At 37.8% G+C, this 25,696-nt stretch overlaps 2 protein-coding genes across 13 annotated transcripts in view; one reads left to right on the top strand and one right to left on the bottom strand.

Annotated features, from left to right (window-relative positions):
• LOC126337016 (ADP-ribosylation factor-like protein 2-binding protein) overlaps positions 1-22,570 on the top strand; it is a 118,913-nt gene extending 96,343 nt beyond the window's left edge. For 8 of the 10 annotated variants that reach the window (XM_050001283.1, XM_050001275.1, XM_050001274.1 and 5 more), the window contains 2 exons: positions 6,737-6,833; positions 8,661-8,867. In XM_050001283.1, coding sequence (XP_049857240.1) covers positions 6,737-6,833; positions 8,661-8,720 — 157 coding nt within the window. In that variant the 3' untranslated portion in view covers positions 8,721-8,867. Of the gene's footprint in view, positions 1-6,736; positions 6,834-8,660; positions 8,868-22,354 lie in introns of those variants that run through there. The other 2 variants (XM_050001277.1, XM_050001282.1) reach the window with 2 other exon arrangements.
• Positions 13,767-25,696, bottom strand: part of LOC126337015 (nuclear pore complex protein Nup93-like) — a 187,892-nt gene continuing 175,962 nt past the window's right edge. For all 3 annotated transcript variants that reach the window (XM_050001272.1, XM_050001270.1, XM_050001271.1), the window contains 3 exons: positions 24,927-25,081; positions 20,379-20,439; positions 13,767-13,997 (listed from right to left, as the gene is read on the bottom strand). In XM_050001272.1, the coding sequence (XP_049857229.1) occupies positions 13,878-13,997; positions 20,379-20,439; positions 24,927-25,081 (336 nt within the window). In that variant the 3' untranslated portion in view covers positions 13,767-13,877. The remainder of the gene's footprint in view (positions 13,998-20,378; positions 20,440-24,926; positions 25,082-25,696) is intronic.

Here is a 25,696-nt window from a genome sequence, read left to right as displayed (position 1 = left end):
AACCTTGCCAGTTTATTTTAATTGTAGATTCAAGCAAGAACTCAAAAGATTGACCAATTCCACTAACCCTCCTGGCACAGTATGTTTCTGTTCTATTAGCAGTCACCAATAAACATAAATTACACTTTAATAATCAGAATTATTATGAAACCTGTTTGCCTTCCATGAAGCCTTTAGCTTGTATATTGATGTTACAGTTTTAGAAGTCCTTTTGAATTTGAAGAAGTGTTTCTCTGCTCATCACCAAAACTTAATTTCAATACATTTTACTCCTGTCACACAGTTTAATTTGAAAGAAAGCATTCTATACACTGTGGGATAGAGCAAAACAGCACCATGACTGCAAAAAAATACCTGCAGAGGCTTCCCCAAAATCACACAAGACAGTGATTTGAACATTTTCGCTATATGAACTTCACTGAAGTTGGCCGTCCTGTCAATACAATCATCACGCTCACCTGTTGGGAATGAGTGGCAACTCTCAAATGATTCCATTCAATAAAAATTGGAGCTAGATGGATTAATAATAGGAATAGTAGCCTTCAGTTATACTGCCATCCTTGATTTTAATCACAACATCTGCTATGCATGATTTTCAAACTCATCAGGGTAATTTTTATCATGAATTGCACAGTTTTTTTCTCCATATATGCTTAAAGCTCATCATTTCCATTCAGTTTGTTCTGCAGTAAAGCTGAAGATTCAGAAATAAAAGTCTTCTTCTGGCTCAAAAAGTTATGCAAAAACTCATTTGCATAGTTCTCCACTTTAATCCAGTGAGATTAGGAGAAAAAACATCTCCCATGAAATTCCATAACAGCAAACATTACAGCATTTATCATATTCAAAAGTTGCCTTTACAAAAATTAACTTTGACATATAATAACTTCAACTAAAAGATAAGACCTTTGTTACTTGTGTACTGCCTTATTTCCATATTCGTTCCTTCACATCTATTCCCTCATTGACAAAGGTAGAAATTTTTAACACCTTTCATGAATAAATTATCAAATGATTATAATACATTATTAGTGCTACAACCACTACCAGAACCACTGTTGTTGTTGTTGTGGTCTTCAGTCCTGAGACTCGTTTGATGCAGCTCTCCATGCTACTCTATCCTGTGCAAGCTTCTTCATCTCCCAGTACCTACTGCAACATACATCCTTCTGAATCTGCTTAGTGTATTCATCTCTTGGTCTCCCTCTATGATTTTTACCCTCCACACTGCCCTCCAATATTAAATTGGTGATCCCTTGATGCCTCAGAACATGTCCTACCAACCGATCCCTTCTTCTTGTCAAGTTGTGCCACAAACTTCTCTTCTCCCCAATCCTATTCAATACTTCCTCATTAGTTATGTGATCTACCCATCTAATCTTCAGCATACTTCTGTAGCACCACATTTCGAAAGCTTCTATTCTCTTCTTGTCCAAACTATTTATCGTCCATGTTTCACTTCCATACATGGCTACACTCCATACAAATACTTTCAGAAAAGACTTCCTGACACTTAAATCTATACTCGATGTTAACAAATTTCTCTTCTTCAGAAACGCTTTCCTTGCCATTGCCAGTCTACATTTTATATCCTCTCTACTTTGACAATCATGTGTTATTTTGCTCCCCAAATAGCAAAACTCCATTACTGCTTTAAGTGTCTCATTTCCTAATCTAATTCCCTCAGCATCACCCGACTTAATTCGTCTACATTCCATTATCCTCGTTTTGCTTTTGTTAATGTTCATCTTATACCCTCCTTTCATGACACTGTCCATTTCGTTCAACTGCTCTTCTAAGTCCCTTGCTGTCTCTGACAGAATGACAATGTCATCGGCGAACCTCAAAGTTTTTATTTCCTCTCCATGGATTTAGAGACCTACTACGAATTTTTCTTTTGTTTCCTTTACTGCTTGTTCAATATACAGATTGAATAACACCGGGGAGAGGCTACAACCCTGTCTTACTCCCTTCCCAACCACTGCTTCCCTTTCATGTCCCTCGACTCTTATAACTGCCATCTGGTTTCTGTACAAATTGGAAATAGCCTTTCGCTCCCTGTATTTTACCCCTGCCACCTTGTTCAATATACAGATTGAATAACATCGGGGAGAGGCTACAACCCTGTCTTACTCCCTTCCCAACCACTGCTTCCCTTTCATGTCCCTCGACTCTTATAACTGCCATCTGGTTTCTGTACAAATTGGAAATAGCCTTTCACTCCCTGTATTTTACCCCTGCCACCTTCAGAATTTGAAAGAGAGTATTCCAGTCAACACTGTCAAAAGCTTTCTCTAAGTCTACAAATGCTAGAAATGTAGGTTTGCCTTTCCTTAATCTTTCTAAGATAAGTTGTAAGGTCAGTATTGCCTCACGTATTCCAGTATTTCTATGGAATCCAAACTGATCTTCCCCGAGGTCGGCTTCTACTAGTTTTTCCATTCGTGTTAGTATTTTGCAGCTATGGTTTATTAAACTGATTGTTCGGTAATTTTCACATCTGTCTACACCTGCTTTCTTTGGGATTGGAATTATTATATTCTTCTTGAAGTCTGAGGGTACTAGTACAAATCATTTGGATATAGTACACAGTCCTCTTGATCAGAGTACCTGTGAACAGAATCTGCTTTATACAGAGTGTATCAAAAAGGATGGCGCAAACTTACATGGCTGAAAGTACATGACAGTAGAAGCACAAATGTCCCAGTAAACGCTGGTCCACAAAAAAGCTGCTTGCGAGATAATCACAACTGTATAGTTCCAAGCCGCAACTGATGTCATTGTAAACATTGTCCCAGTTAATACACATTAATTTGAAATGTAGACTTTACTATTGGGTTGTACGTTAGAATTAGTTCACACTTCGCATATGGGGTACCTGTTAAAGGAGGTGTTTGAAGTGTTTTCCTTGCATGTGGTGCAATACTGTGTTTGTTGCTGCAATGAATTTCGAATCCTTTTGAAAACCCCTGGATCATTCTGGAATTCTTGACAAGCATGTACAACTCTCTGCTCCAGTTCTTCAGTCGTGTTAACGGGTGTGCTGTACACTTTGCCTTTGAGGTGACACCAGACACAAAAATCTGAAGGATTTAGATCAGGTGACCTTGGAGGCCAAGGTACAGGTCCACTTTAACCTATCCATCTTTGGCCGTATCTGCGTGTTAGATGCCATCTCACACCAGCAGCAAAATGTGCCAGAGCTCTATTATGCATGTACCACATACTCTTGACACTGCTGAAGGGGAACGTCCTCAAGCAATCCTGGAAGATGACATCACAGAAAGCTAAGGTACCTCCGTCCATTAAGTTGTGGTGAAAGAATGTGTGGCCCAATGAGTTGATTGCCTACTACCCCTAACCACACATTCAATGAGAAACGTTGCTGATGTGGTGACTTATGAACAGCATGTGGGTTTATTTCACACCGCAAATGTATGTTATGATAGTTAAACACACCATCGCATGTGAATCCTGCTTCATCTGTAAATGAAATGTTACATGCGAAATGAGGGTCAACTACAGCCTCCTGTTGCAGCCACTGACAAAACATCACTCTAGGAACAAAGTCTGCATCATTAAGACATTGAAGTCATTGGACGTGGTAAGGGTACAGTAAATTGCGATGTAAAATTCTCCATACACTGCTATGGCTTAGTACAGGCACTTGCATGGCAGTTCTTCTCATTGAGGTTCCTGGAGAGTGCTGTACTGCTTCCAACACCATATCCTCAACCTCAGGTGCAACGTGAGCAGGTCTACCTCCTGCTCTACCATGTGCAAAACCCCCATGTTCTCTCAGGCGCTGATAGACCCTTGTAAATGTAATGACTTTCTGGATGTCTTCGATCAGGATATGTTTCTTGGTACAAGTGTGCAGCCTCTGTGCATTGCCGTTAGCACTACTGTACACGAAATGCATATCTGCATACTCTTCGTTACTGTACAGTTCCATTGTAACTAAAACACAGCACACATGGCACTCCTCTGATGCGTCTGGTACCCTCTGAGAACGCGTACCGTTTCCGTCCTGTACATTCTGCGCGTATGGCTTGATTCTATCTCCACCTCTTGGCAATGTTCCATTGTGTAAACAGCAAACATAGGACAGCCTGAAGTACGCAAGGGGGAAACTGGACATTGTTACAAATAATGCCATCAGTGGCGGCGTGGAACCGTACAATTGTGATTATCTCGCAAGCGGCTCTTTTGCAGACCTGTATTTACTGGGACATTCGTACTTCTATTATCATGTACTTTCAACTGTGTAAGTTTGTACCATTATTTTTAATACACCCTGTATTTATGAAATAGACTTAAACTGGAAAAGAGGATACAAGCTTCAATGTATAGTAACCATGCTCATACATACTAGTGCTTCTAGTTTCTTCTCTCTTTGCTCTGAGTTCTTGTCGTTACCTTTTTGTGGTACATCGAGTCGTTTTTGTGTTGACTGAGCCACATACGTACAAAGTGCCTCTGGCATACAATAAACCAAATTGCATTTGACAACAAACATGTAATGCAGAGTTTTTGATTATTCCATCACCATTGATTGTACAGGATGTTTCAAAAAGGACTTCACAACTTTGAAAATTCATGTAAATTAATTCATAGTACCTGCAGAGGTTATTTTAGTGTCAATTTGTAGGGAAATACATCAAGTTTTGTCTTGTGTAGCTCTCTAGTCCAGAATCACACTGTAAGGAACTCTGGCAGCAGTTGCATTAAAGGTGGCTGCCTTCACTGGACCCAAGTTTGCTAGCTGTGTGTTTTGGTTTGAAGAAAAGTCGGTGACAACAGTTCAGTGTAATTTCAGTACCAGATACGCTAAAGATCCTCCTAGTAGGCCTACAATTTATGAGTGGCATAATGTTTTGTAGAAATAGGGTGCTTGGTAAGACATGGGAAATCATCAAGTTGTCCAAAAACGTGTGGCAGCGTCGTTGAGCGAGTGAGACAATGTTTTGTCAACACCCCTATGAAATTGATCCAGCCTGCATCTCCTGAACTGCAAATCCAACATACGACTGTTTGGCTTGTGTTGAGGAACCATTTGCATTTGAAACCGTACAGATTGATGATTGTACAAGCAATAAAAATTCTGATAAATTGCTTGCAAGAAGTTCTGTGCACTTATGTTAAATCGATTACATGAGGATGAACATTTCTTGCACAAAATCACTTTTTCTGACGAGTCAACCTTTCAATTAAATGGCAAGGTTAACACACGTAAGTGTAGGATTTGGGGCAGTGAAAATCCACATCAAATATTGCAAAATGTTCATGATAGCCCCAAACTGAACGTTTTTTTGTGCACTGAGCAAGAACAAAGTGTTTGGCCCTTTCTTTCTCTGTGAGAGAACCATCAACGGGATAGTGTACCTGGATATGTCACAACAATTTTTGATATCACAGATCGACGAGGATGACCAAGAATGAAATGTTTACTTCATGCAAGATGGTGCACCACCCCACTACCAGGCTCATGTTCGGGATTTTCTCAGTGACTGCTTTCCAGGGTAATGGATTGGCCGTGATGCGCCAATTGCATGGCCACCACGTACGCCAGACCTGACACCACTCTTTTTTTTGTTTTATGGGGATTCATCAAGGATATATGTTTGTACCTCCTGTGCTGGCTTCTCTACCTGAACTTAGAGAAAGAATTTACACCTCCACTGAGCAAGTTACACCTACAGTGCTACAGCAAGTTTGGAAAGAAATTGACTTTTGATGGAATGTGTGCAGGATAAACATCTTTAGTTTAAGGTAAAAAAAAAAAAACTTGATGTGTTTCCCTAGAAATTAACACAAAACCCAGCTCTATATCTTCTTTCAATAAATTATTATGAATTAATTTATACGAATTTTTAAAGTTGTAAAGTTCTTTCTGAATCACCCTACGTTATGAGTCAGACCACGAGAGATCAGGCAATGATAGCTAGATTTGGATGTGTATGTTGACTACACTTGATGTGCTTGGGTTCCTTAGATGAGACTTGCACACCCAACTATTGCTGGAAATTCAGATTGAGTTTTTGTCTCATATACTCGAAAAATTTCACTTCACTTGTGACGAAAGTGATGATACTACTGATTACTTTTCGAATCTGTTAAATAACAGACAAGACCAGTATATTTTTATGCTAGCTTTATATGTCTTAGTGCTTCCATAAAAAACAAGATACTTGAAACCAACCACACTGTGCAACAAATTCATGACTACATAAAAACTGCGTCAGTGGCACAAGGGATGCTCATTAAGGAACTGAAAGTTTACACTCTATTTTAAAAAAAACTGAAGAACCTTTTATTCGTTTAGGTGATGCTGGACTTTAAACATAACCATATTTGTTAATGCTATATTTGCCACTGCATATTATGATATTAAAGCAACAAAGTTACTTTGCAATTTTCAAATGACAGTCTTTAAGTTGAAAAGTGCAAACTTCAGAGGCAGTTTGCGAATGAAATACATAGCTCAAATGGGACAAAACCAGAGAATTTCCCAATAGTGTTGCATTTATGAGGGCTGTAGTGATGACCTAAACCACAATGACACCAGGAAATTAAGATAAGGCACCAAAATGTATGATGGCATATAAGTTTCACATCTGTTTTATTGCTTGATAATTGAATACATTGAAGCAACATTGTCTAAATTTCATTCTGAATGAGTTATGTGAAATGTAGATTAACCTTTTAAGAACAGTTCTTTTGAAATAACTTGCAGGAGACGAAAGTGCAACCTGGATGGGGAAGTGTTTGAAGTATTGTATACCTTTACAGATTTCAGTGCATTTAAGGAAATGTTCTTAGATTATAAGGCAGTAAGTATATTTCAGCTGTATTATTTTATTTGTAGTTGCAATTTTCAACAACCGTAGTATATATATTTCAGAATAAAATTCAATTGTTAGTTGCAAAAATTTTTATTTCTCTTTATCGATTTCGACAAATTAATCTCTCTTCTTCAGAAGATTGCAGAATTAGGAATATTATAAGTCTTTAGATCTTGGCAATACATTTATGTAAAGTGTAAGAATATAAAGACTCTACATTCAATAAAATTGTCCTGAATCACATTTCTAGGTGACATTACACATACGGTACAGGTACTTTGTTTAAAAAATATGAACTCACTGGGTCCTTCACCACTGGTAATTCCACTAATTTGCTCTTTATGCATAATGAGAAACATCCAACTGACAAATTTCTCAACTCTGAGGTATATAAAACACATTGTAGTATGTCAGAGTTTTTATATAAGACAGGCAGGGAAGTCACTTAAGAGCCACTTTCGTGAGCACTTGCTCAACAAAGACTGTGAGAATTCATAATGACAAGTTTTGCAGAACATCTCAAAATTGAGAAACACACTTTCCCTCCTCAACGTAAAATTTTTGCATGTAGTTGACAAGCACTACAAAATGAACCTTTGAGAAGAATTAGAAATATTTAAACTTTCCCACCAAAATCCAAAAGATTTGTTGAATGAGAAACTTATATTAAAAATAGACATTGTTTTGATTGCATAACATCTCTTATAAAATGTGAAAATCAGCTCATTCCTTTTATATATTAGAACTGTGTGTCATGATTTTCAAATGTATTATATGTAAGTACATTATATGGCTGAGTTATACTTTTTATATACATATAACTGAAAAGTACTGACTGAACTGGAAAGGCCAGTCCAACGTATGTCTAATGGTAGAATAACTAAAAAAGCAATGCAGTATAACCCAATCAGCAAGAGGAATGTCAGACATCTCTTAAAGAGGTAGTGTGAACAAATCTGAGGCGGTACAGGCAAAAAGCATTAATCCTTAAAGATGACAATGATATTTGTTCCTTGCTGCTGGCAGAACAGCTTGACATGTACATAGGTCTGACTGAGTTACTGTAAATTATCAATGTGTGTTTACAATAATGTACATTTTTTGGACATATCGAAGAAGAAGATCGTGACATCTACTAAACCAATACTCTTCCATTAGGAATGGGCCAATGATTGTAATATGGCTTTCAAAATGATGGAGCACAGCAGTCAGTCATCCTTTCCTTTTAGGTTTTATTGAAGCAAATAGAGATTTCGGCTAGTGCATAGACATTATCAGTGCACTATTTCATAGTTTCAGAACATGTCCTAGTACGTCAGTGCCCTGTTGTTCAGGCTTATGTCACAGTTCATTCAAGACTAGTCTTGAACGAACTGAGACAGAAGACCGAACAACAGGACACTGACATACTAGGACATGTACTGAAACTATGTAACAGTGCACTGATAATGGCTAGGCACTAGCCATAATCTACACTGGCTTCAATAAAACCTGAAAGTAAAGGTCAACTGATTGCTGTGTTCCATCATTCTGAAAGCAATACCAAGTAAGTTTCTGTGATATACATCTTATACTTTACACAAATGTACCCAAGGAAAGATTTATAATATTCCTGGTATTGTAATCTTCTGAAGATGACAAACTAATTTGTCAAAACCAGTCAAGCAAAATAAAAATATTTGCAACTGACAACTGAATTTTTCTGTGAAATATTTCAGCATTCTGTAAATTCTTTGACATTGCTATGGATTGATAAATGGATAATATTTGTGTGTCACTGTTGATCTTTTTAATAACTGTTTACTCCTTTCACAGGTTAAAGAAGGAACTGTGGAAAATTTGTTAGTGACTGCATATGACTTGCCTTCTGCATGAGACTGAATTTATTCGCACTACGTAAATTTTTCTTTCGAATCATGAATTTTGTTCCAAACAATACTTTTTGAGAAATATTTTGTCAGGTAGTATGTACCAGTGCACTATAGACAAATAAAATTCTTATTGAAACCTGTGTAAAATACAGATGTGAAAACGTTTTCTCAGTTGTTAATTTGTACCTTGACTGCAGATTTGACTACATTAATTTTCAATCCAAACACTACTACTTTGAATTAATACTAAGCAGGCACTTGATATGAGTTCATTACTACAAAGCTGACATCAAGAGACTGAGTATTCATTCCATTTTTATTTTTAATGAACAACACAGTGTACAAAGAAACATAATTGTGATATTTCTTAATGTTCTGGTGGTATTCAGCAAGCCTTCTTGACACTGTCTTGCAGCAACCTGTCCTCTGGTTTGACATCCTCTATTAATATGACTAGCACCTTCCGAGGTTGTGTCATTTCACTGCTGTCCAAAACAGAAATAACTGCTCCAAGTATCGGCCTCATAAACACCACACTATACACGAGCGTGACTCATTAATAAGAGCACTTGTGACAAAATTTTACCACACAATGTTTTTATCCCTTCATACATCATTCCTACAACCGAGTGAGTAGTGCCTGTCACCAAATTAAATCTGCCCCAGTTTAAATTTACTTGGAAACAATGTCCATTTCTTCCCAAATATTAAACACTAGTAATCATCGGCCATGTGACATTACTGATGACTAAAGGCCTCCTCTTAGCTCCTGCATACACCCATGTTTCTCCTGCATGTTGTCTAATTCCAACCACCCACCTTGCATTATGCCATTGTTTCAGTTTATCATCATCTCCTGAAATCCAACAAAGAATTTCATTGGTCCATGTACAATCCATTTGTCTCATTACAAGTCCTGCCTGTGTTTGTTTAATCTCTGTTAGTGTTATAAGCATGCCTTTTAGTCTTATCCATTTCTTTGGTTCCTTATCTCATAGTAATTCCCAACATGCATCTCTCCTGTTCCTTTTTTCTTCGTTAAAAATCTCTCTCTCTCACTTGCCACGAGTCAAAACTAGTAGTATACATTCACTGTAATTTTCCATTTCAAATCCATTAAGAAACTTAGGTTTGAAATCTCTGGTTGCTGTAACAAAAGCCTTCACACCATTTAAATCTTATGTTTATTTCCTTTGATGTCGGTCCAGTCATTTTCATCTTTAATTGCTGTATACATAAGAACTCAGCCACTGATCCAATGGGTTCATTGTTAATTTATTCAATTTCCATTTAGACATGTCTATTTTTCCATTTTTTTTACTTGACTTAATTCCTTTTACTCTGATGTGAAGCATAGGGCCCATATTAGAGCTCTCCATGTGACCTGTTCATTGCCATCTTCTTGATGTTACTACTCCAGGAGTGACCAACAGCTGCCACCTCAGCTTCAACTGTCCTGTGCCAGGTCGACCTTGATCTGCCTCTCCTCCTTGCTCCTTGAGGGTTCCATTCTAAAGCCTGCTTTGGAATATGTTGCGGGCCTCTTCTCAAAGTGTGTCCAGTCCATCTCCATTTCCTTTCTTTTACGTTTACCTCGACTTTCTGTTGTTGGTTGCATTGCCATAATTCGTGGTTTGAAATAACATTTGGCCAGCGTACTCACGGTATAGTCCTTGGACATTTATTGATGAAGGTTTGTACTCTTGTTTTAATTTGTGCTGTCACTTCCCACATATTGCACCCGTAAAACAGAACAGATTTTACATTTGAGTCAAAGATTTTAAGCTTTACCTTCAACGATATTTCACAAGATGTCCAAACTGGTCGCAGATGGGCAAAGTCCCCTTTTGCCTTTTTGTTCCTACTTTCAATGTCTTCTGTTGCACCCCCCCCCCCCCCCCCCCCCCCCCCCCCATTTTTGGAAACAGTACTTCCCAGATAACAAAAGCTCGCTTTCCACCTGCTCAATCCTCAATCTCCTCTTCTTTCACGGCTAGTGCATTCATGTGCTTCTGTTTATCCTAAGCGCTTTAGTTTTAGCTGTGTTTATTTTTAATCCAACTCTTTGAGCTTCTGTTTCCAATTCCTTAAGCTTCTCACTCATGTCCTTGAAAGTGTGGGACAGACGGCAGATGTTATCTGCAAAGTCCAGGTCCTTCAAACAATCATATAGTCGGTTTACCTTCTTCATGACATCTAATGTCAGCAAAGACAGCAGTGGTGAAAGCAAACAACCCTGCCTTACTTCAGAGTTTAAATTGAATGGTTCTGGAGATTTCCATCATGTTTCACCTGGCAAGTATATTCTCTGTACCTCATCTTCAAGATACTGATGATCTTTGGAGGTACTCCATAATTCTGCACTGTTTTCCAAATGGCGTCACACTCACCCTATCAAAGGCTTTTTCAAAGTCAACAAAAGCCAGATACAAAGGATACCAGTATTCCATGGATTGTTCAGTAATGATGCTCAAGGTGTCGATTTGGTCTGTGCATGATCTGCTTTCTCTGAAACCAGCCTGTCCTTTCCTGAGCTTACTGTTCATGGGCACTCTGAGGCAGTTTAAAACAATCCTTGAAAATACTTTATTGGATATTGACAAAAGTGTGATGCCATGCCAGTTGTTGCACATTGTCAGGTCTCCTTTCTTGGGCAACTTGATAAAGATTCCTCTCCTCCAATCTTCTGAGGTGGCTTTTGTATTCCAGATTTGTTGGAACGGGCAGTAAAGTACCTGCTGTTCGATCATAGTCTACCTTGAGCATCTCTGCCATCACACTCTCAACACCAGGTGCCTTGATAATTTCGCTCTTGCTGGGAGGGTGAGTATTGATTTGCAGTGCAGGTGTTTCCTGTTGGTCTAGTTCTTCTTGATGGATCAGGGTCATGTTGAATACCTCACTGAAATATTCCTTCCATTGTTTTAGCTGCTCCTCGCTGTTGGTCAACAGTTCACCCTCTTTCGACTTCACTGGCTTACTTTCATTAAAGCTTTTCTGGGACAGCTGTTTGGTTATATTATACAGCTCTTTCAAATTGCCCCTTTCTGCTGCCTCTCGAGTTCTTTTTGCAAGTTATTTTACCAGATTTCTGTTATCAGATCTAGTGCTTCTCTTCATTCACCAAGGAACTTTTTGTACCTTGCTCTAAGACATTCTTTTTGTTGATTGTCCCTACACTGGTTGATCAAGGCCTTTATTTCTCTACTTTATTCAATCTTCTGCCATGTATGATCAGATTTCCATGGCTTCCTTCAGGTATCCAGGAATCCTAATACCTTCCCATTGGAATTTAGGAAGGTTTTCTTGATTTTATTTCATTTCCTCTCCACTTGTTCACTTGCCCCTTCCACACTTCAATCGTCCACCTCCTACTGACTATATTGTTTCGTCAACTTCAGCACAAACTCTTTTCTAATGCCCTTGTTTTGAAGTTTTCTAATATTAAATCTTTTCTGTCTGCAATTTGCATCTTGATGACCAGTAGCAGCAGTCTTTAACCATGCTTCAGGTATTACAAGATGGTGATCACTTCCGCAGTCAGCACCCCTTCTGTTTTGAACATCAAGAAGGGAACGCCTCCATATCTGGCTAATTGCCAGTACCTTATGCTGTCCATATTGGACTATTTTTTAAGGAAACTGCAACTGTTTTGACAATAAAAGTTGAAATAAAACAATTTATCACTTTTTATTTTCTCCCACAAGGTTTCAAGAGTTTATAGTCCGATCTTCAGTTGGATACTACACTTTGTTAGAGGTGGATTTGAGCCATTTATTTGCTATAAATAGATGCATATAGAACAACTGCCTATTGGACAGAATTTTTTTGTATAAATATTTGATCTCTGCATGTAACAACACTTTCCTGTCTTTTTTAAGATTAGGGAAGTGGTTTCAGAATTTCCACAAGTAGTGATTTTAACATATTTCTGTACAATCCCACACTGCAAGCATACTTTGGTAAATTTAATACTAGCAAGAGTCCTGAAAAGTTTCTACATGGATAACATAAGATTATCTTTGCCTAGTGAGGCTGTGAAGGAAGTTATGAAATACGAAAACACAAAACAAACTTTTCAGGACTCTAGCTAGTATTAATTTTAACAAAGAATGCTTGCAGTGTGGAATCATACCGAAATATGTTAAAATTACTAAGTGTGGAAATTCTGAAACTGCTTCCCTAATTCAAAAAAAGCAAGGAAATGTGGTTACATGCAGAGATCAAACATTTATACAAGAAAAAAAGATCTGTATAATAGGGAGTTGTTCCATATGCATGTATTTGTAGCAAAGAAGTGGCCCCAAATTCACCTCTAAACAGTGTGGTATCCACCTGAAGATGATGGTATAAACTCTCAAAACGTGTCATAGGAGAAAATAAAAAGTGAATGAGACAGGTACATTGTTGTATTTAAACTTTTACTGCCTAGGTACTATTCACGGGACTGTGAAAATATTCATGTGTCATCCAATTCATATACATGCAACAGCTTGGTTTGATGGGGCCTGTGGAGCGACCACGTCATTGCCAGGACACTGCTACTAGAGAGCCAAAATGAAATGTTTATGACCCTGATGGCACTTCCACGAAACACACACACACACACACACACACAGTGTACTATCAACTGTATGTCTAAGTATTTCCTAAAAGTCAATGCAGTGTTACTGTTTACAATCACATTACATTCAGTTAGTCTTTGGATTTCTGTACTGAACTTTCAAACTAGTGAAGTAACAGAGTATGACATATTTGTAATCAATTTCTGCCAGAGATAATGATAATATTTACCTACTGTAGAAACAGAAAAATTGTAAATGCCAAAAATTCAAAATAAACGGCCATGAGGAAAACAATTTTAGGCCTTCACTTAGTATAATCTGCCCAACATAGTTGTGGCCTCCCTGAGGTCTCCACCCATTAACTGCAGTGTGGTGTGTGTGTGTGTGTGTGTGTCAGTCACATGTGCCAACTGTTTTTCTCTTTACCTTAGCTGTGCATGATGCTATATTTGCAAGAAAGAAAGGGAACTACATTATAAAAAAAATGAAAATTCATCAATTTTATTAAAATAATAAATATTACATATATAGTATGGCAGTGTATTTGGCAAATAAATGAAATTACAAGGATCTCCTAACAGCATGCTTTATATTTATTAATGCATGAGAATTTCAGTCTGTACAAGTCTGCTGTTTGTGTCACCAGGCATATGGTATGGCACCGATCCTGCAAAACTTGTTATGGCTCGAGCTTTCTCTCTCAGATATGACAGTTGCTGCAATCAGAAAAAAAACAACACACAATTAAAATCTGTGTAGTCACAAACAAAACAATCCTTAGTTGAGAAACTTTTCTCTGAATAAATTGATGTGTAAAGAAGATGCAAGACTCCAAAAAACCCCACCTAAACAGAGCTCAATGGGGCAATTTTTCTTTGTAAATTGGCAGTGATATTCATTTTTGTTATAGCTGTACTTGGAGAATAGGAATACAAATGAATGAGATCAAGGCGAATATTTCCTTTCAAAGTATCATATGAAAACATAATTTCTAATTTGCACAGGTATAGCCTTCTACGTGAGCTGCTTCAAAGGCTCATGGGATCTGTGTTGGTAAAGTCCTAAAAGTGGCTTTTTTTTATCTGGGTAAGATTCAAAGATGGTAACGTTACTCGTGTCAGCTTATGGTTGGTTTTAACTCTCTTTCACTCCAGCAGTGACAAGTGGCACTCTACATTGTGAATTTTGTTTTTGAGACCAGCCACAAGGCACACTTTGTATTTTTTATACTGACCAGTTTTGGTCTTCAAATGAACAAGAGCATCATTAGAATGTACACTTTAAAAGATACTTACATTGATGTTATGTAAAGTACATATTCTACTTCCGTATGGAGGCTTATGTTTAATCTGTAGAGCTGTCAACCAACTTTAAAATGGCTATACTAGAGTACTTAAACTTTCACCTCTTTTAGGGGTATGTGTGTAGGCATCTCATCTGTAAATGTCTGCTATCTTTCAAAAAAAATATGAGTACATCAGTAAAAATTAAAATATCTTTCAAAATACATGTTTAACAATATCTATACAAAAATGCATTCAAAACTACTGTTTAGAATAATATGGCAGGTATCATATTTTGGTTGCTTATGTACAGCACTTCATCAAATAACTGGAGGAACTGCTATAAATTAAATTATTTTTGTGGGTTTTTCTTCTTTTCTATGAAAATTTCCAATTCTTCCAAAACATTTAACAGAGGACCTTTATATGTGGTGCAGATAATTTTCGTACTATATTCTATCTCACCTAATGTATGTTTGGTTATTCTCAAATGTTCATCCAATGCTGTAAATTTAAATTGCAGTATTCCTTATGATGTCTTTTAAACATTCTTCCAGTTTGGCCAATGTATGTGTTTCGACAATTTATTTAATATACTCCTAAATTATCATATTAGTTCTTATGTGCATTCTCCTTGTGTATTGGCGTGTGTCTAAGGGAGTTGCTAGTTCGAAACACTACTTTCAGTTCCTGTCTTGGGAAACATCTCCCAGTATGGCCTGTTATAAGACCTTCATATGTGAGTGTAATATACTTTTTCTTTTCTACGGGGTTGTCTACGCTATTTTTTCTTTTTTTGTTTAATATTTTTCTGCATAGTGCACATTACTAACATCCCAAGAGGTGAAAATCACATCTTTTGGGATATTCATATTTACTACATTGTTAGGAAAATGGATGCTATTTTTATGCTAAAAAATTTATCATATTTGTACATATTTTTTTTTGAGTTTTCTTTTTTTTTCATCAAGAATGTAATGTAGTTCACTACTGGGAGCATATTCATTATTATTATAACTCTAACTGGCTTGTCAGATTTATATATTTTAATCTGAGCTCTTGCAGTAAGGAGCCTTGGATTCATTAACTTTAATCTACGTTTTTCTAATGAGTCAAATAGAAATTTAGAGGGATCAATTTTTTTCTTTCTACCTCAGTTTGGAACTTATTGAGCAGATCTTTACTAATTTTGTTTTATGCCATTCTATTCAAAATACTGTAATGTTTTTTGTGTAATCTTTTTCACGTAATAGCGCTGCTGTGTTACCCTTATCAGATTTTACCACTAAAGCTCCTGCATCTAGCAATTTTTGTTTAAAGTTTTTGGTGTGGAAATTCCAGTATATTAGAAGTATTTGCAGTCAATGTTTGTTTGTAAAGCAACTATAGTTTCTTCATTTTTATTCAATTTGGCACAAATACAAGCTATGTCTATCTCAGAAATTATTTCTTTAATCTCTTTCTTCAATAAATTGTGCTTCAAGTTATGCTAGAGTCCATTCTCTAATAAGTCTGCCTCACTCTTGTTGAGCTCCATATTTGTTAAATTAACATGCTTATTATAGAATTTAATTTGTGTTTCTGAGTAAGTTATGTTACCATCTGTAGCGAATAGTGTGTGTGTGTGTGTGTGTGTGTGTGTGTGTGTGTGTGTGTGTGCGCGCGCGCGTGTGCGTGCGCGCGCATTTTGACATCGTATCAAGGCAACAGCTGAAAGTGTGCCCAGTGTGCAATCATGGATCAGTGATTAGTTGTGAGGCCATTTTGTCAGTCAGTGTTGCTCAATTAAACAAGTCCTTGTTGTATATGAATATCAACATGCCACTCAAGTTCACCCATGAAGAACACGCAGCCATGTTTTTGTACAGGTATTGTAATGGCAGTACCTGTGTGGCTGTGACAGAAAACCGGAGACAAACCCCCTGTGCCAGCTTATTTCCCAAGGTTTCATAAACATTATGTGAATCCAGAACAATACCTAGTGTATGTAACATCAGAACATGAGGCCATCCAGTCAGTTGAGGAAAGGGAAGATGTAACTACAACGGTATGGTACAATGGAGTCCCACCATCAATATGGCGCATGAGCCATCAGCTCAACATTCCACAAAGGTGAGTGTGACTAATGTTGCATTCCGACGGCTTGAACCCATTCCATGTTCAGCCTGTGCAACATCTGCTACTGGCTGGCTCTGAGCAATATGGGACTTACCTGCTGTGGCCATCAGTCCCCTAGAACTTAGAACTATTTAAACCTAACTAACCTAAGGACATCACACACATCCATGCCCGAGGCAGGATTTGAACCTGCGACTGTAGCGACACGCGGTTCCAGACTGTAGCGCCTAGAATTGCTCGGCCACTCCGGCCGCAACATCTGCTTTCAGGTGCCTCAGTAAGCAGACAACAATTTTGTGAATGGTTGGCTGCACACAAAGACTGCATGAAATACACTTTATTTACAGATGAGGCTATGTTTGCATGCAATGGCATCATGAACACCCGCAATTCTCATGCATGGGGGATGGAGAACCCAAATGATACTAGAGGAACAAGATTCCAAATTAGGTTCTCAGTGAACATCTAGTGTGGTATGACTGCTGACCTGGTGATAGAGCCTGTGTTCCTGATAAACTGAATGACAGCCACAGCATACACAAGTTTTCTGATTGAAGAATTACTTGCACTTTTGGACGGCCAATGGCAACTGTACCTGCAACATGATGGATTACCGATTCAAAGTACCAGACAAGTATCCCAGTATCTGAATAACACACTTCCTCAATGGTGGACACATTAACTGGCCTGGCAGATCACCCAATCTAACTCCAATAGACTTCTTTCTATGAGGTTGATTAAAGTGGAATGTGTACACTACAGTGGTGGACACACATGAGGAACTTGTCCCTCACTTCAATGACATTGTTCTCACAGTCAAGCCCACCGAGATGATGATCAGTGTGCAACACAACACACACTCCGATGCATTGAGATGGGTGGAGTACATTTTTGAACACCTCTTGTAGGATCTGTCCCAACATTATTCTGTCCACCACAGCACCTACACAACATTTTGTTAAGTAAAGTTTACACTTGTCTTCATAATCATTCATGGATGTGTGTAGTTCTGTAGATCAAAAATCGGACACATGGTCACAGGACATGTAGAATCATCTCACAAATTATGTGACATTATCCTGAATCACCCAGTATACATAAAAGTAAATATTTATTACAGGCCACTGAAGATGTTTCATAAATAAAAAAAAAGTTGGATATGGAAAAAACAAAATGCCCTTCATTTAGTTGCAGATACGGAACATACCTCCGTGAATTCTGAAGCCATCATCTAGTACATACCTGGTTCAGAATCCATACACATCAAAAAAAGTTTTTTATCACCTTCCGGTTCCCAGAACTCGGGAAGACTGACGTTGATTGTATCGCAGTCCCTTTGACTGTTCAGCGATGTCACTAAACCTGCCCAAAGATGTACGCAACCATTCATGAGCAGCACCTATTAGACAGAGGGGGGACTCCAACAGCCGATCAGTTCCAGTCATTCCACCAGGAAGGAGGTACATGGCTTGTGTTGTCTGTAGTTCAACCATGCCTAGATGGTCAATACCGAATTGTTACTTTCTGCCTCTCAACAAGGGTAGTGTCCAGGTGCCTCAGTGTGAACCAAAGCGATGTTGTTCGGACATGGAGGAGATAAAAACAGACAGGAATGGTCTATCATGCCTTACTCAGGCCTCCCAAGGGCTACTACTGCAGTGGATGACTGCTACCTGCGGGTTATGGCTCAGAGGAACACTGACAGCAACGCCACCATGTTGAATAAAGCTTTTCGTGCAGCCACAGAACGTTGTATTACAACTCAAACTGTGCACAGTAGGCTACATGATGCGCAACTTCACTCCCAACGTACATGGTGAGGTCCATCTTCGCAAGCATGACACGATGCAGCGCGGTACATGTGGGCCCAACAACGTGCCGAATGGACCACTCAGGATTGGCTTCACATTCTCTTCACTGATATGCCTTCAACCATTGGAGACGTGTTTGGAGGCAACCTGGTTAGGCTGAACGCCTTAGACACTGTCCAGCGAGTGCAGCAAGGTGGAGGTTCCCTGCTGTTTTGGGGTGGCATTATGTGAGGCCGACATACACAGCTGGTGGTCAGGGAAGGCACTGTAATGGCTGTATGATACATGAATACCATTATCCAACCGACAGGGCAATCATATTGGCAGCATATTGGTGGGCATTTGTCTTCAAGGACGACAATTTGTGCTCTCATCTTGTGAATGACTTCCTTCAGGATAATGACAGCACTCGACTAGTGTGGCCAGCATGTTCTCCAGACATGAATACTGTTGAACATGCCTGGGCTAGATTGAAAAGGGCTGTTTGTGGACAACATGACCCGCCAACCACTCAGAGATCTATGCCGAATCGCCATTGAGGAGTGGGGCAATCTGGGCCAACAGTCTCTTGATGAACTTGTGGATAATACACCACAATGAATAGAGGCATGCATCGCAAGAGGACGTACTACTGGGTAATCGAGGACCACCACCTCTGGAGGTCTTGTTGTTATGGTGGTACACCCCGCAATGTGTGGTTTTCATGAGCAATAAAAAGGGCAGAAATGATGTTTATGTTGAGCCAAAAATGATGTTTATGTTGAGCTCTACTCCAATTTTCTGTACAGGTTCTGGTACTCTCTGAAACGAGGTGATGCAAAAGTTTTTTTGATGTGTGTATTAATGAACTTCTACACCAGTATACCTACAAATGTTGTGGCCTGAAATGAAACTGTTACTCTCAAACACGGATCCTAGATTTCTTAAATTAACCCACTACCATCCACCACCACCACCACCACCATTTTTAAAAAACTCGTGTCCAACTCGTATCTAAATTGCCCTTACGTATGTTAGTAGTCCCATTGTAAACTTGCCACATGCTTCCTACCAGTACCATATACATCACTCCTGCTACCGTAAAACACACATAAGAAAGCAAAGGATAACCCACGGATGGAAGTTTTGTCCAGCATTTGGCATGACAAGTACTATGCTGACAGCAGAATTACTGATGAATCACTATCTGTTCACACTAGTTAACAGACAATATGTTTGTTATTGAACATGTTGTGGAACATAATAACAAGAGACCATCACTCACATCCATGGATTTACAAAGAACACCAGTGCTTCAGAGCTCTGACTTTTTCTATTATATTTCTTTTCGCATTCTCTGTCTGTGTTATCAGTAAATCTTCCCCTCTTCTCTTTTCTATTTCTTATTCTTTCAAACAATGGAAAACCCAGGATGGAATTATGAGAAGAAATGTTGCTACTCACCATATAGCAGAGATGCTGAGTTGCAGAGAGGCACAACAAAAATACTTTCACACTTAAAGCTTTCAGCCAATGGCCTTTGTCCACAAGCAGTCTCAGGCAACTCAAACCACACTCATATTTAAGTGTGAAAGTCTTTTTGTTGTGCCTATTTGTGACTCATCATCTCTACTGTATGGTGAGTAGTAACTTTCCTTCTCATAATAGTATTTCTATTCCTTTCTTTTTCAAACAGTATCCTTCCCCACTTGCTCAGTTTTTTTCCTGCCTTCCAGTATTTTATTTCCAATTTTATCCTAATATAAATTTTGTAAAACTGCCATCACACTTTGTCTCTCTTTTTTGAAGGTGGTCTACACACCATATTAATTAAGTCAAATTTAGTTACACTTTAACAATATCAGTATTTTGCATAATAACCAAGAACAGATCAATGTCTTCATACCTTATCTCTCACACTGTCTTCAAGCCTCTTCACACCTGGACTACTGATGCCATCACCACCTCTGAAAAAAGCAAAATTGGTATGAAATGGGACCATTGAAAAACTTGATAATTTGAATCTTTATCCTTAAAAAGAAAATACTTTCAAAAATTTGTTTTGGTGAACTGTGTGCAGCAGCAGGAGGAACTCATATGAGCCAAATTTAAAATCTGCTCAGTGTTGATTAGCACATTGCACATCACATAAATCTTCCAAATCAGGAGATGTACAAGCATTAACAAAGAAGTAGAGATAAGGCAAATCATATTCAATTTATATTTAATTGTACTGACTGTGATTCATTATGATTTCCAAATGAAATATTGTGTCATGCGAGTTATGTGGGCTATCGTGGCTCTGATGTCTCTCTTATTTTCTCAATTTTAGTCATTTGCCAGTAGCATATCATTAATGGAAACGAATAATTTACTACAAAAAGGGCCATTTCAATTACTTGCATGCTAACAACATGAAACAACCTACATGTGTGTCCATGCGATTCTCATCGTTAAAAACCGACCACCTAGAGGGGAGCTGGGGTTTAGAATGCCGAATAGATACAAGTATCACACCATACACTAATCAAGGCAACTGGTATTCCCCCTCTAGTTTTTTTACACACACACACACACACACACACACACACACACACACACACACACACAAATTGTTCCAATTTTCTTTGGTGGGTTGTTTTAGTCACCTCCAGGACAATTGCACTTGGTAATGGGAAGTCCTGGTGGGATGTAAATAATGTAGGAGTAAAGGTGATCCAGGTACTGGGTTGTTGAAACACACATAAACAAGACGAACAGTTTTCCAAGTTCTAGACTGATCTTTTTTTCGAAAGGAGGTGGGGAGTAGGAAGGAGAGTTTGGGAATGATGGTTGAAGCTTGAGGAGAGGGAGCTTGTGAACAGAATAAGAATACGACATGGGCAATGGCACCAATGGATTTGTGCGGTGAACAATGACAAGGACGTGGAGGAGTAGATTGTGAGGAAGAAAAAAAACAGAAGGAAGAAGAGGTATCGGGGAAGAATGAGTGAGTGAGTATATGCTTGGATGTGCATTCGCTGGCTGTACTGTATGTTATAACTTCCCGTCTAAGAGTGCTCCAAGCTTTTTGGTGCTGCACCTTTCTTAAAATGGCGGGGGTCTTCTAATGATAAATGAGCTTAAAAATATTTATAGTGACATAATGCTATATCTGACATCATTCAAATACAATATTGCTGTGTTTCCTTCAACACCTGTTAGCAAAACTTTTAAGAGAAGGTGTAAGAAAATTAGAGAGAGACAGAAAAAAAATCACTCAGAATGGCAAAGATATAGCACAAATCAGAAAACACTCCAGGAAAACAGTTGCAGTGAACTGGTCATATAGAAAGAATTATACGTGAAGAAAGGCAAATAAGTAACCAAACAGAGAAAGCTGCAGAGCAGAATAAGCTAAAGAAAAAAGTACCCTGTTGGATAGAAACTAGGAGAAATCAGAAAAAAATAATAAGGAAGTGATTCCTTGGAGCAAAAGGTTACATAATAATTTAAAAAAGAATGGAATTGGAAGAACTGAGAGGGTCGATAATTGAACAGGTAAGGATGTAGAAAGGCAAATGTGATCAATTTAGCTTTCTTTGTGGTAGTAAAATTACAGTAATGAGAACACAATTTTTCTATTTATCTTTTGTTCTAACTTATCTGCAATTGGGTTTGGGAACAAACAGCTTATGTCTTCCAAGTCTTTTGCAGAAGTGTGCAAGAATAAAATTTTATTTGAAATGATATGGTTTGAATACTGAGAAGATTTTATTCATGTACTAATATCTTATCAGTCGTTCATCCTGTGTCTTTGTGGAGAAGAAATTAGTTAATGATCGTTGCATATTTATTTCATTTTTTCTTTTACACTTATGAATTTTCATTTTTTTCTTTCAGTGATCAATACATTGTGTGGGCATCATGGAAATAGCAGACTGAACAACTGATGCTCATTACTGAGCCTGCATTGCTGATGCTTTCATGTTTTATTCCTCTTGTAGTATTCTGCACCCGAGTATTTCTTGGTTTGCTTACTGTAACTAACTTTTATTTGTAAGATTTATTATATGAGATGTACAAACTTCATACTTTTGGATGGGCTTAGTATTAATAAATCTGCATATTTACAATATTTGTTAATGGTTTTTGACAATGTAAGAGTTTGTTACCCATTTCCCAGTTCTGCATTTTCTCAAGCTAATTTAATCAGAAACAAAATCTGGTTATTACGGTGAACAACAAATTTAATGTAATATAGGAAGGAAATGAAATGGAATATTATTATAAACAAAGCAGAACCTTGGAGTGTCCAAGGATGGAGAAGTAAAACTGTAGTGTGCATTTCAAATAGTTACATTAACTGAATTGGGAACATCACAAAAGATCTAAATCTGGACAGGCTTGAATCCTCCTGGATGCAAGTTTAGTGTCACCACATTTGTTTCAGTATAAAAGTTAGGGATTTTAAAAGCTGCTATTGCACCACCTAACTGCTTTCAGCAATTTATAATCTAACTTCTGTCTCTGCCTTTACATTTCACCACCATCTTTAGCAAGCAATATTTGGTCACCATTTCCTTTAACCAAGAGTTCTGAATGTTCTCCCCTTCCCTCCAATCTACAGGGTGCATCAAAAAGAACCATACGATTCAAAAAATTCATAACTATTATGTTATTTGAGATATATGCATGAACAATGTACTGTTGGAATGAGCGAACTTGAGTTTTACATGGTTTCCTCTACGTAGCAGCAGTGTGCGCCCACTTTAGCTCTAGTAAAAATGTTCAGGATAACAGGAAGCAGTTTGTGTCCTATGTTTTGCACAGAGCAGGTCAGTAATAAATGTTCAGCATTACTTTAGTACTAGGTATGGTGTGGATTCTCTTACAGCACAGAGCATTAAAAAATGGCATGAATAATTCCGAGAAACAGGTTGTTTGTGAAAAGGCAAATCACTGGGCTGTCGAGTGTCTGATACAGGCATCAAACACATCCACCATAGTTTCACAAAGAGTCCACAGAAATCTGTTTGCCGTGCAGCTCGACAGCTGAACATGCCTCCGATACCTGTCTGGTGTGTGTTGTGTCGACGTTTACACATGAAAACATACAAAACTCAGCTATTGCAAGCTCTTCATGAAGGTGACAAACAACAGCATGCGAAGTTTAGTAATTCTGTTTTTGCCAAGATGGAGGATGACAGTTCTTCCACACTTGGTGTCTAGTGATGAGGCAACATTCCATTTAAATGAAAAGGTGAACCGTTATAACGTTAGAATATGGGGTACAGAAAAGATGTATGGTCCATTTTTCTTTGTCGAGAACACTGTCACGGGAAGCACATACGTTGATATGATTGACAACTTTCTTTCCCCACAATTGGAGACTGATTTGAATGACTTCATTTACCAATAGGATGGAGCACCGCCACACTGGCCTCTGGAAATGCAGGAATTTTTAAATCAAAGGATTACTGAATGATGGATAGGTTGCACTGGACCAAATGATTCAGCCTTACATTACTGGCTTCCAAGGTCATTGCACCTCATTCTATGTGATTATTTTTTGTGGGTGTTTATAAAAAGACTCTGTTTATGTGCCTCTATTACCAACAACAATGAATGAACTGAGACATTGCAGAACAGCAGCTGTGGAAGCTGTAACTCAAGACATGCTTGCTGCAGTGTGGGGGATTTCGGACATCTATGAAAAGATATGACAAAAACTTTTCGAGTTTTCTGTTCATCAAAAACAAAATTTGTTGTATATGTTTATTAGTTTCAGAAATATAGATGTGCCAAATCAGATGATTCTTTCTGATACACCCTCTACTATACTCGCATGATAAAAGAAACTAAAACAGTGAGAAAAATAGCAAGATTTTTTTATTTCAGAACCTAATGATACACTACTGCTTCTGGGGATTCGTTTTTTTGTATTGGAGATTATCATACTTGATCATTTAACCATTGCACACCCCTAGAAGTAGTTCAGATGGTGCAAGAACAATGATTAGATTTTTCACTATGAATCGACAGTACACTTATAGAATTATTTAGTTCACAAACCATAATTTTAAACTTTTGTCATTGTAATTATTCACTACACTATATTTCAGTTATACGGCTAGTTGATTCTTACTTAAAGTCATTGTATATGAAAGTAAACAAAATATCAAATGACTTGAGTATTCAACTGTGGACATAATTTAACTACTTTTATCAATAATACTATTATGCTTGTATGCAAAGCGTAAAATTACATTCAGTGTCAAGACAGTACCTACCACAAAAAGAGTAATTAACTGGATTCTAAAGGATAACTATGATTGTGTAAATCAATCTATTGCTACAGCAAGGCAGCAATGGCACTGATTTCTAATAATTACTTAATGGAAGAATTAAATGAAAATATTATACTAAATTGGTACCAGCATAACTATTAAGGGAATAATAACTCTGAACGTACTTTGCTTTGATGTATAAGCTGTGTAAGATATTCATTGTTGCCAAGAGCACATTTGGTATAGTTCGATTGATCTCATCTCCTAGGCGTTTGAACGCAGTAACTCGTTCTTCCACTTCTTCAATGCTCAATGGAATCAATTTTGACCGTGATATAGTCTGAAACAGGTGACATACAGCATTTATTTAGATTGTGTCCTTAAACAAAAGGTTTACATAAACAGTAAGCAATTCTTTAACATGGGGTATTACCAAAAAATTTCTAACATTCATCTAAGTACCAGAGTACACACTTCTTTATATCATAGTTCATACTGTACAATCCTGTCCAAAACCTTGCCATATGTAACAAGTCACTACTACTAGGTACTTAAGTATGATCACCTTTAACAAGTACAACATTAAGAAAATACCAAGAAAACACAACTTTTAGATTGATTCTACTCAAAGTAAGATTTTATCAATACAACATTCTCACTTAAAACTTACTATGTACAATACAATAGGAAGGGATTTTATAGAATTCTTTTGCTTGCATCAGTTGGGTTCCACACATACAGCAACACTTCAAGATTTTACGGGAAGAATTTATTTAATAGTCCACATACTTACTCTTCATTTGTCATTATACCTATCTACCACAGCTCCATTGTTGCTAACCCTTCAAACTAATATTCATTATGCTGTGTCGTACAGCGTGCATGATACATGAATGATACAAAGGTAACTTCGGCTGCATATGGATTGCATAACAGGCCTGTAAAATATCAAATA

This window comes from Schistocerca gregaria, chromosome 2 (assembly GCF_023897955.1).
Source record: "Schistocerca gregaria isolate iqSchGreg1 chromosome 2, iqSchGreg1.2, whole genome shotgun sequence".
In the NCBI taxonomy this organism is placed as follows: domain Eukaryota; kingdom Metazoa; phylum Arthropoda; class Insecta; order Orthoptera; family Acrididae; genus Schistocerca; species Schistocerca gregaria.
This window is presented reverse-complemented; position numbering and strand designations above follow the sequence as displayed.